At 45.0% G+C, this 12,516-nt stretch overlaps 1 protein-coding gene across 1 annotated transcript in view; it reads left to right on the top strand.

Annotated features, from left to right (window-relative positions):
• The window catches only part of PKD1L1 (polycystin 1 like 1, transient receptor potential channel interacting), a 263,204-nt gene that overhangs the window by 26,704 nt on the left and 223,984 nt on the right, over positions 1-12,516 (top strand). The window contains exons 6-8 of the mRNA XM_055115919.2: positions 4,320-4,440; positions 5,055-5,272; positions 6,853-7,175. Of these exons, the coding sequence (XP_054971894.1) occupies positions 4,320-4,440; positions 5,055-5,272; positions 6,853-7,175 (662 nt within the window). The remainder of the gene's footprint in view (positions 1-4,319; positions 4,441-5,054; positions 5,273-6,852; positions 7,176-12,516) is intronic.

Here is a 12,516-nt window from a genome sequence, read left to right as displayed (position 1 = left end):
TCCTTCTAATGGAAATTAAACATTTAAGCATATAAAGAACAAATGTAACTTTTCTTTCTTAAAGGAAAAACATGGGTAAATGTAGATGTTTGTTTTCCTCGTTATTATTCAGTTCCACTGTTTTCACCGATGCAACTTTTCCTTTCATGTTATTGTTCAAAGGCAGTGACTGGTAGTGGCCCATCAATGTTGCCAAGAACAGCTAAACTGATCACAGTTCTTTCTGATCTACCTCCAATCCACCTGATCTTTACTCTTGATTTGCTGCTATAATATTGCTCCTTTTATTTATTTGTAAAATCCTCAAACCTGACAGGACAGGGGGCAGGGCAGAGCATGCGGCTGGCACCATGCCCTGGGAGACCACGGGCCAAGTCCAACCTGTGCCAACAGACGCACATGATTCAGCCCCTAGGTGGAAATTTAGGAAAAGAAGAATCCGTGACAGCCACCTGTGAGGGCAGGCCACGCTGCACACCTGACTGTGTTCCCCACCATTGCAGTCTCCGAGTCTTTGCTGACAGCAGTATTGGGGAGAATTGGACCCTTCAGATGGTTTGTGACCCAGACACTTGGATGCGTGGGCCCAGGTCTGTTGTTTTTCGGACTCCATTTTGCTAACAATATGCCTACCTTTTATGGCCGGATTTGTCTGTCTGTCCCCCGGAAATCTGATCGCTGAGGCCCTGTGTAGCATCCATTTCAGGGTAGAGCATCTCTGTGTGAAATTCTTACTTCTTTTGGATTCTACTGGGCAGATTGGCACATCCCCTGGACCCCCAGTTAAGAAAACTCATTCTTTGCTGCTTGAGCAGAACAATTTTCTCCAATGCTAGGGTCAACCAATGAAGAATTTCGCAGCTTATTTTTGAGAAATTATTTCAAGACTTAGCTAAGGTGTAAGTAACTGTTCAATTAGCAAGAAATCTTCAAGTGGAATCAGCACTCCCTGGGTGCCGCCACAGGAATGTCATTCTTGTCTCTCTGCTGAGGCCTGGCAATGCAGGCAGGGCCTGTGAATACACACGAGAAACAAGAGCAGAGTGGGGTCTCCCTCTGCGGGAGCTCATTGACTCCACCTCCCACCTCCTGCTTAGCTGCCGCAGTCTGTCTTGGGCCCTCACTGGTTACAAATCCGAAGTGCTTGGGTGAGCAAACCTCTGGCCTGTGTGCTTGGTTAGAAGGAAAGGGTCTTCCTTCCTAGCAACAGAAGACCTTCTTAGCTGTGAGCAGAGTTAAGCCTGGTGGGGGTACTCTTGTGTCTGTCTCCTGAGGCCTGAGCGCAATCCCCCCACCCCCAAGCCATCCCTGTTCTGAGGCCCTTTGCTTTTGTGATTGAATCACAATCAATAAAAGCCTGACATTGTAGAAAGACACAAACATGCACGGACTTTAATCTGGATAGACACCGGTGCCCTTTTCTTTTTTCCCAGGACTCAGCTAAGACATGCAGGTTTGTTGTTGTTGTTTTCCTAAAGAAAATCACTACATTAAGAACTAAAGGGATATAAAAGGAAAAATAGGAAGCAAGTGACTAGGATGATGAATGGACTAAAAATATGTCACATTAGGAACAGCTGAAGTGACTTCAGATGTCCCTCTGGGAGGACAGAAGATCCGGGTTGACATGCCATTGGAAGTACCTGGAAGTGGGCTTCATCTGACAGAGTGGACAGCATGTGAGCCCCTGCACCACAAGCCCCAGAGCCGAAGTGTCATGAGTAGTGCAAGGTTAGAGATAACTAGGTCCACGCATGTTTGTGTCTTTCCACAGTGTCAGGCTTTTATTGATTGTGATTCAATCACAAAAGCCATGAGCTACATGGAGCTCCTAAGGAGGCAATTTTCCATAGTATTTCCCATTACTTTGCAGCCAGAGCTGCGGGCACACAGGCTGATGCCACTCCATAAGTCAGTCAGTATTGCAAACCATACATAATAGTATACCTAACCTATAAATGTTGTAAGTTAAACATTCCACAGCAAACAAAGTAACATTTAACATCAAGAAGAAAAAGAGATAGAAAGGGTTAATGAACCATGCCAGGGGGAGCCAAGAAGACAAAAGGAGTCCCAGTCTGGACCGAAGGGTTCATCAGTCTTACAAGAAAATCTTGAAGGTAGCAGAGCTTCTGGCGGCAGACGCCAAGCTCTCATCACGAGTGACTGCAATAAAGTGGCAGTTAAGATGGCCATTTGGAGCTGTTCAGGCCTAATCTTGTATGGTCACAGGGCCCTCTGGTGAGAACCAATAGTGGAAGAGTGTGCTCGTGTCCTTATCTGGTTGGATGCAGCCTTTATTTTTTTATTTATTTATTAAACAAAATATCTTCTCCTTGTTGGCAGAGTGCTCTATGAAAAGAAATGGAGGCTTTTTCTTTCTTTCTTTCTTTTTTTTTTTTTTTTTGAGACGGAGTTTCGCTCTTGTTGCCCAGGCTGGAGTGCAATGGCCCGATCTCAGCTCACTGCAATCCACCTCCCGGGTTCAAGCAATTCTCCTGCCTCAGCCTCCTGAGTAGCTGGGATTACAGGCATGCGCCACCATGACCGGCTAATTTTGTATTTTTAGTAGAGACAGGGTTTCTCCATGTTGGTCAGGCTGGTCTTGAACTCCTGACCTCGGGTGATCCGCCTGCCTCGGCCTCCCAAAGTGCTGGGATTACAGGCATGAGCCACCGCGCCCGGCCAAACGGAGGCTTTTTCTAAGATGGAGTTAGTTATGTCATGGGTACACCATAAACGAAGGCTGATCATGGTGAAGAGAGGGTTGGGGACAAACGGGGCGGCCCAGGCAGCGGCATGGTGGTCACTGTGAGCGTCCCAGGGCCAGGACGTTGCGTTGGATTTGAGGTTAAGTGCAGTCCACATTGTTGACCTAAAGAAAGAAACAGAGGCAAAGTTAATAAACAGGGAGTTTATTTGGGCCAAGGTTGAGCACTGCAGAATGGGGAAGTGCACACTGCACACTGGGAAGTGCTTTGGAAAACAAATGAGAGGCTCAAGTTTTAAAGAAAAAATGACGACTCAGGAAGGGGGCAATTACAGAAGTTGTTCCTCAGGAATTCTCGTTGGTTTACAGAAATAACATTGGTCAGTGATTGGCTATACATTGTTGAACTATAAGGTGAATGGCATTTTTTGGCTACTTGGCGTCGGTCAGTTTAGAGCCCACATAGCAAGTGGCTTCAAGAGGTCATTGTTTAGCTCAAGTGGAGTGAGACACGACTGCTGTCATATTTTAATGCATCTCTGGGCCTGATCATTTAAAGGGACTCGCATTCCTCAGATAAAATGTTTCTTTTTCTTTCTCATCATCTAATAGTTTACTCTTCACCGGGGCAGGTCTATTCTCTGAGCTCCATGCTAACAGACACGGACAGTGAGCGTCAGCTGAGGCACTAGAATGTGACTCTTGTGTAGGTGGGGACTGAGCTCCAGAGCCTCTGACCCTGGGCCTGTGTCCTCCAACGTGCCTACACCACCTCTTCTGCAGAGCAGAGCAAGCCCAGAGCCAGTCGGCTGCAGGCATCGGAAATACTCGTCTTGGATTTTTCTCATGCATGATTGTAATGCTGGCCTGGCCTTGCCACAGCCTGAGACAGAGACACTCACCTCATTGGAGCCATGTGCGGGGGAGGGAGGCTGAGAGTAAGGCTGGTCTTGCCAGAGGTGGGGCCTGGAGCCGCCGCCGAGAAAGGAACCCGCTGTGCCTCACCCACTCCTGCAGGGCTCGCTGGGGCTCATCAGCAGGGTGAGGTGGTGATAACAGCTGAAAACAGGGTCCTATGATGGGGGACACGAAGATGACTGGCTAACTGACCCTCGTCCCTGCTGGCCAGAGGCACGGTCCTTGAGTCCCATTCCCAAGCCCTGCCGCCCTGCCAGGTTTGACTGCACTCGGAATAAGCAAGTAGTTACCACCAGGCCTTCCGCGGTGCCCCCTCAGTCACTGCACCACAGTATGTTCCAGCCAAGTCCAGGCCCCACGGGGCAGACAGAGCATGTTTTGTATGTGACTCGCCCCTTTGGGTGAACTGTCTGAAGCAGTGGCCATGGATTTTAGTCAATGGTTTAATAAGCTCTACTCTACCTAAGACTTCTCCCTCGAGTGCCTGCAGCAGCCCCGCTGGTTTGGCTTCTAACCACATCGTATCCCCATGGTCAGCCTAGGCCTGACTCCCAGGAATGGGCCTGCGATCACAGCAAGGGAATTTCCAGCAAAGCCTGGTGAAGGGCATGATTCGTAATCAAATAAGCCAGATACATGACTGAAACATGACCGGGTTTCCTTTTCTTTCTGCACTTTCCTTCCCATACAGAATTCCCCACAAACCTTTCATTATAATCGCAAGGGCCTGGAGCAGTGGTGGCCCCAGGTTCTATCACAGGCGGCTGTGTGCTACTGGGACCGCAGACAGCATATTCTCTGGTCTTCTCCAGGTTGGTATCTAACCCCTGCAATTGAATTTCATCAGAAAGCTGCTGGTGAGCCTCTGATGCATATGGGGGAGACTCATCCATATGTAGGCGGCCTCAGAGTTTGTCAGTGAACCATATTTTGTCTTTCTAAGTCATTTGGACACTGCTCAGGCAGTTTGAAGGCATCACTAAAATTTGTCACCACAGTAAGGGAAAATATTTTTGCTGTCTGTAAGAGCATTTTTGCTGTCTGTAAGAGCGCCATCTCCCAGCTGACAACCTTATAGAGTTATAGATGACCTTATGCAATTGCTGATTTTCTATTGGCTTAGCTGAAGGGGTAACATGAACTTCTAATACTAAGCAACCCTGAAATTCCTGATCAAACATGCCTCATAGTTCTAGCTGGTGCCAGCTGGGCGCTGTCTTGGCTAGTATGCTGGAAAGTGTGAATCCTACCACTCACAACATAGCGCTAATGCACGGGGCCAATTTGTGGTCACCCACCCAAATAGCAGAGACCTCAGTAGCAGTGGGGCTGTTTGTTAAATTGGCTTTTTGAGCATGGCGGACATCAGCTACTGATGCCAGACGAGGCCATTCAATAAACCCTGAACTGTTCTTAAACTTTTAAGCTCCAGGGCACCACTTCTGCAGCAGCTCCCTGCAGCCTGAAGATGGAGGCTTCCTGCTATGTCCTGAGACTGCTGTGCTGTGCGGAGGATGTGGCCACGGGGCTGCTTCCTGGGACTGTCACAATGGAGACCCCCACCAAGGTGGCCAGACCCACTCAGACCAGCTCCCAGCAAGTGCCCCTGTGGCCGATTTCACATTTTCCTACTTCTCCCAGAAGGTAAGGTGAAGGAGGTATGGAGGCCAGCACCACTTCTCCATCCCCAGTCTGGAACCATCCATGCCCAATCCGTTAGTGATTTTAGTACCTTCGTTGTTTGCTTTAATTATAGTTGCAGTTGAGTCCAGTGACTTTCAAGTTACGATGCTGTAGACATAATTGGCCACTGTTTGCCATCAGGGACCCATGCCACTTGGTTGCCTTTATGTTTCCCATCAATCACATACTGAGACTGAAGCTTTGTCTGACTGTGTATATTTTGTTGTTGTTTGTTTGTTTCTTTTTTTGACAGAGTCTCGCTCTGTCACCCAAGCTGGAGTGCAGTGGTGTGATCTCGGCTCACTGCAACCTCCGCCTCCCGGGTTCAAGCGATTTTCCTGCCTCAGCCTCCTGAGTAGCTGGGACTACAGGCATGCGCCATCACACTGGGCTAATTTTTGTATTTTTAGTAGAGATAGGGTTTCACCATGTTGGCCAGACTGGTCTTGATCTCTTGACCTCGTGATCCACCCGCTTCAGCCTCCCAAAATGCTGGGATTACGGGCATAAGCCACTGCACCCGGCCGACTGTGTGTATTTTATTTTATTTTTTTTTCGAGAGGGAGTCTTGCTCTGTCACCCAGGCTGGAGTGCAGTGGCGCGATCTCGGGTCACTGCAAGCTCTGCCTCCCGAGTTTATGCCATTCTCTTGCCTCAGCCTCCCGAGTAGCTGGGACTACAGGCACCCGCCACCATGCCCGGCTAATTTTTTGTATTTTTAGTAGAGACGGGGTTTCACCGTGTTAGCCAGGATGGTCTCGATCTCCTGACCCCGTGATCCGTCCGCCTGTGGGCATTTTTAACGGGACATGCACAGCACACTGGAAGAGGAAAAAAAAAAACCATGGGAGCATGAGAATTGGCCATTAAGATACTTAAGCCATTTCTACCTCCATGAGCTTCCTTTTCCTGCTTTCTTTAATCTTTCGTTTATGCCACGTAATGGTACCAACACCATATGCTTTACTCAAGACCAGCTTTTAACACATAAATGATGATCATGAAAGTCCTGTGTGATTGGAAGCTGGGACTTGAGTATCCTAGACTATTCCCAACTCCCCAACCAATTTGCAGCACAAGGAGCTAGGGAGAAATGTAGAAAGGGTGGCACCCACCCTCACGGGGAGCTTTTCGCAAAAACACAGGAAGTAGTGACTTGTGGGAGATACCATCTTTCATGTCTATTAAATCAGTGATGAGAGAAACCCTTACCTTTTACTGTTACTAATGTAGCTAGAGCAGTGACTCCCAAATTTTTGCTGACCTCAGATTCACCTGGGGGCTTCCTGGCCCCACCCCAGTTTCTGACCCAGTGGGTCTGGGGTGGGTCAAGAATTTGCATGTCTCACAAGTGCCCAGGTGATGCTGATGCTGCTGGCCCTGGGACCCCACTCTGAGAACCAGTGGAAGTGAAGCCTTTCATCAGGTTTCTCAGATTTGGCTTCTAGCTGGCTGGACCCAGGCCAGGCTGCTTGGCTTCTGCCCTCCCACCCCAGTGGTCCACTGTCATGAAATCTGAAGCCTCTCCCTCTCTCCCACAGCTCCCACGGCCTTCCGCCTGGCATTCCTCGCACCCCCAGCTTCACCGCATCGCAGTCTGGTTCTGAGATCCTCTATCCCCCTACTCAGCATCCTCCTGTGGCCATCCTAGCTCGAAATTCTGATAACTCCATGAACCCTGTTCTCGATTGCTCCCTGGAAATGGAAGCTCGGGCACCTCCAAATCTGGGATTCCGTGTTCATATGGCTTCTGGAGAGGCTCTCTGTCTGATGATGGATTTTGGGGACAGTTCTGGGGTTGAAATGAGGCTACACAACATGTCTGAGGCAATGGTGGTAACTGCCTACCACCAGTACTCAAAAGGTAAGGTGCACGGTGTCCTTATCAGGAGCCTGGGAAGGAGATCCTGAGCTAGGGGACCCAAGAGGCAGTGGTGGGAAAAGAAAAGAAACTGCATTCCGTTTCTCTGGACTCAGCCAACCTTCCTGGCTCCAAGAATAGTAGCTCAGTGGCACACTGCGGACGTAGGTGGGTTTGTGCATTGTGTTTTGCACTGTGACCAACTCTACATACTTCATTGTATTTAATCTTTCCACCTGCCTTGTGAGGTAGATGTGGTGAGGCTGGGGACTTGCCCTGAGGTCCCAAAGCTAATGTACTGGTGCTTCATCCTACACAGAAGAAGAATTCTAAAAATAATAACTATTGAAAAATTACTTAAATTGTCCTTCAAGTTCATGCACACACATATACACACACACACAATGTTCTATATGAATTCTTTTGCACTAAAATTTCCAACATTTTGTAGTCTCAACAAAAGTAAGAAAAAATTCTTTACATTCCAGCGTTGGACCCATTCTACTCAGACAACTACTAAACCCCTAGAGATGATGATTGCGGGTGGAGGGTGAGTGGAGAGTTCTGATACTTTTCCACTTACGGACAGGATTTAATTTTTTCTTTTTTTTTTCTTTCGTTCTTTCTTCCTTTTTTTTGAGACAAAGTCTTGTTCTGTTGCCCAGGCTGGAGTGCAGTGGCACAATCTTGGCTCACTGCAACCTCCACCTCCAAGGTTCAAGGGATCCTCCTGCCTCAGCCTCCCAAGTAGCTGGGATTACAGGTGTGCACCACCATGCCCAGCTAATTTTTTGTATTTTTAGTAGACATGGGGTTTCACTATGTTGGCCTAGCTGGTCCCAAACTCCTGACCTCAAGTGATCTGCCTGCCTGGGCCTCCCAAAGTGCTGGGATTACAGGTGTAAGCCACTGCACCTTCCCCCCCAGCCTTTTGTTTTTAAAGTTACTTTTTGAACATATACATTCTCATGGTATAAACTCCCACATTCTAGAAACTTATATAGTAAAAAGTCCTTTTCTATTGACCCACAGTCAACTACTGCCTTCTACTTCTTATATCTTTTATGTGTATAAACAAGTATAAGTGTTGTTTCCCCTCCTTTCCACAAATGGAAGTATACCACGCACAGTATCCCACTCCTTGCCCACTTAAATGCATATCCATATCTAGACGGGCTTCCCTGTCTACACAGAAAGAGCTTCCCTGGCTTTTGGTGTGGTTGCTGAGTAGTCCATTAATTTAATGGACCAAATCTATTCAGCTGTTTCTTTTTATTGGTGAACATTGAAATTGTTTCTGATCTTTCAGTATTGCAAACAACATTGCAGTGAATAATTACATGTGTATGTCATTTAATGGAAAGCCAAGATTATTGCCTCAAATGCTATGTGCATCTGTAATTGACAGTTAATGCTAAATTGCTTTTAATTAGGACTCTTGTCCTATTTACATTCCTGTGAACGATGTAGAGATCAATATGATAGGTAAAAACAGTATATTTCTGAAGTTTTAAAATTTACATTTTATTAGGTTCATCCTTGTCAACTGCCAGTATATGACCATATTCAACCAAGCCGAGCACTTTCACAGTTCCATCTAATATGGGGTTTCAATGAGCTCTTTTGTTATTAAGAAAATTTGTCGGCTGGATGCGGTGGCTCACGCCTGTAATGCTAGCACTTTGGGAGACCGAGGCGGGCGGATCACGAGGTCAAGAGTTCGAGACCAGCCTGACCAACATAGTGAAACCCCATCTCTACTAAAAATACAAAAATTAGCTGGGCGTGGTGGCGTGCCCTACTTAGGAGGCTGGGGCAGGAGAATTGCTTGAACCCGGGAGGTGGAGGTTGCAGTAAGCTGAGATCGCACCACTGCATTCCTGCCTGGGCGACAGGGCAAGACTCCGTCTCAAAAAAAAAAAGAAAATTTGTCTTTTTAGTACTTTTTTTTTCAATTTGTTATTTGTGTTTTGGTTTTACTTATAGTTTTTTTTTCTTTTCATGTAGGAATTTTTAACTTTTATTAAGTATACTTTATCAACCTTTTTTTTATGGTTTCTGAGTTTTATGTCATAGTTAGAAATTTTTTCCTTACTCTAAGTTTATGGAACAATTCTCTCATGGTTTCTCCTAGAGTTTCTGTTATTCTGTTTTCTCATTTAAATATTGAATGCATTTGAATATATATCCTGGCATAAAGCCTGCATTATAGATTCCATTTGACTGTTTCCTGAATGGCCACCCATTTGGCTCAGCGTCATTTGCTGGAAGATTCCATTGCCACACTGATGGGGCGTGCTCCCTCTACCTATGCTGGCTTCCTCTCTGCCCTCAGGCCGTTTGCTGGCATCCCTTGTCACTCATCTTCTCTAGCATGGCCACCCATTTGGCTCAGCATCATATGCTGGAATTCGGTTGCCACACTGATGGGGTGTGCTGCCTCTACCAATGCTGGTTTCCTCTCTGCCCTCAGGTGATTTGCTGGCTTCCCTTGTCACTCATCTTCTCTAGCGTTATTCTTGCCATTTTTGCTTGTTCCTTTTTCCACATGAACTTTAGACTCACACTGACTAGTATAAAAATATCTTATTGGTATTTTTATTTAAATCATGTGTTGATGAAAAGAATCAAACTAAGCAAAATTTTTGAATAGATTTATTCTGAGCCAAATATGAGTGACCATGGCCTGAGGCACAGCTCCAAGAGGTCCTAAGAACTTGTGCCCAAGGTGGTCATGCTACAGCTTGGTTTTATACATTTTAGGGAGACGTAAGATATCAATCAATACATCTAAAATGTACATTGGTTCTGCGCAGAAAGGTGGGACAACTCAAAGATGGGGGTCGGGGGAGGCTTTCAGGTCATAGGTAGATACAAAGATTTTCTGATTGGCAATTGGTTGAAAGAGTTAAGTTATTACCCAAAGACCTGGAATCAATAGAAAGGAGTGTCTGGGTGAAAATAAGTGGTGGTGAAGACCAAAGTTTTTATCATGCTGACAAAGCCTCCAGGTAGCAGCCTTCAGAGAGAATAGATTGTAAATGTTTCTTATCGGCCTTTAAAAGGTGCCAGATTCAGTTAATTCTGTCCTGGATCAGGAAAAGATCTGGAAAGGGAAGGGAATTCTCTACAGAACATAAATTTTTCCCTGAACTCCTGGCCTCAAGTGATCCTACAGCCTCAGCCTCCCAAAGTGTTGGGATTATAGGCATGAACCACTGCGCCCAGCCTGAACATTTCTTTATATGGAATTTACATGTTGCTTGTATGATATTTTATTTTTTGCACTATTGTATTATAAAAGGGATATTTTTTTCCCATTTTGTCCCCAAACTGGTTGTCATTGGTATATAGAAAAGCTGCTGCTATTTGCTGTTGATTTTGGGTCTCCTCTCTTCATAGGACAATTTCAAAGTGTCAAATATATTTTGGGGTAAAATACTTTGATTTCTTTCAGGGCCTGCTATCTGTCATGTTGGTATCTTACTGCTACAAAAAGTCTGTTTTGTCATTCTTAAGGCCTCTGTTTAAATGTTAATGCTGGTCAGTTGTGCCTGAATTCCAAAGGGAGGAGGGTATCGTGGGGCATGTCTGACCCTCCCTTCCCATTATGGCCTGAACTCATTTTTCAGGTTAACTTTGGAATGCCCTTGGCCAAAAGGAGGGGTCCATTCAGTAGGTTGGAGGGCTTAGAATTTTATTTTTCATTTACAAATGTTTAATATATTAATTAATTTATGTAGAGTCTTTATATTTAAGAGTCTCCCCCTGCATGAACTGCCCTGTTCCTGTCCATTTTTCCGTGCATCTTTCTTTAAAAGTATTTTAAACATTTCTGTTTTTTCTTTTCTTTTCTGTTTTAATAGAGACAGGAGTCTCACTATATTGACCAGGCTGGTCTCGAACTCCTGACCTCAAGTGTTCCTACAGCCTCAGCCTCCCAAAGTGTTGGGATTATAGGCATGAACCACTGTGCCCGGCCTAAACATTTCTTCATGTAGAATTTACCTGTTTCTTGTATGATATTTTATTTTTTGCACTATTGTATTATAAAAGGGATATTTTTTCCCTTTTTTTTTCCATTTTGTCCCCAAACTGGTTGTCATTGGTATATAGAAAAGCTGCTGCTATTTGCTGTTGATTTTAGGTCCTCTTCTCTTTCACTGAATTCTCATGTTGTTTATAGTTATCTTGAAGTGTATTCTTCAGTGTTTTTCAGCTATGTAAACATATTAATTATGAATGGTGATTATCAACCTCTCATTTCCAATTTGACCTCTCCAGTTTCTTTCTCTTGTTTAATTACAATGGCTCATACTGCCAGAACAGTGTTAAATGAGATTGATGATGATGGGCATGTCAGTCTCAAGATCCTTCCAGTGTTTTTGAACTGCTTTTGCAGAATTATAAGTAATAAGAGTGATCTAGCATGACTGACTCCATCTTGCTTCTAACTTCACAGACTAAATATTTTTCTTGCTTACTGTAATGCAGAGGCCAAGATAACTATGAGAAGGATTAGGTTTATCATTAAACTTGGAGGCAAAGGAAACTGGCACCCTCCTTGTCTGAAGATTAAAGCCACATTCATAAGGCAAGGTTAAAATTATGATAGGGGTTAGGACTTTGCTAATGAGTAGGCATTAAACCATAACCTGCCATTGCTTAGTTTGTGTTTCTATAGGTTGTCTATTGCCCCAGAGTCATGTAACTGAGGGTTGCAAAATGTGTAACTTTCCCAACTACTCCTGTAAATAACATCACTATTGTGAAACCTAAAGATCTAATTTTGAGATATTTTTTGGATTTAACGTTTCAGTAGACCAAGAGACACCATCTAGTTCTAAGACTACCCCCTCACCTCCCTGCCAAGGAACTAACTCAGCTGCACAAAGACAGTTTGAGATGCTCCTGTGATTTCATCCCAATTGTTCAGCCAATCATTTGTTCCAGTTTCCCAGAACCCTGCTGGGAAAGTACTTTTTAAAAAGTACTTTTACAAAACCCCAGCCTCCAAATTCTGGGGGAGACAGGTTTGAGAACTTTCTCCCTGTTCTTCTTGCTCAGCAGGCCCGTGATTATTACATTCTTTGCTGCAACACCTGCTGGTCTCATTAGTCTTTTTTCAGGGCAGTGGGAAAGAAGAACCCATCAGGCTGCGACATTGTTCCATTAAACTTGATACTAGATTTTTGACATATATAATTTATCATGTAAAGGCAGTTTTCATCTTTTCCTCTCTTAATGAAGACTTAAAAAAAATAAGAGTTGTTGATTTTGTTAAATTCTCTCCAGCATCTGTGAAGCTGATTTTATAACTTTTTTCTTTGCTTCTTTAGAACTC

The sequence above is a fragment of the Pan paniscus genome, chromosome 6, assembly GCF_029289425.2.
Source record: "Pan paniscus chromosome 6, NHGRI_mPanPan1-v2.0_pri, whole genome shotgun sequence".
In the NCBI taxonomy this organism is placed as follows: domain Eukaryota; kingdom Metazoa; phylum Chordata; class Mammalia; order Primates; family Hominidae; genus Pan; species Pan paniscus.
This window is presented reverse-complemented; position numbering and strand designations above follow the sequence as displayed.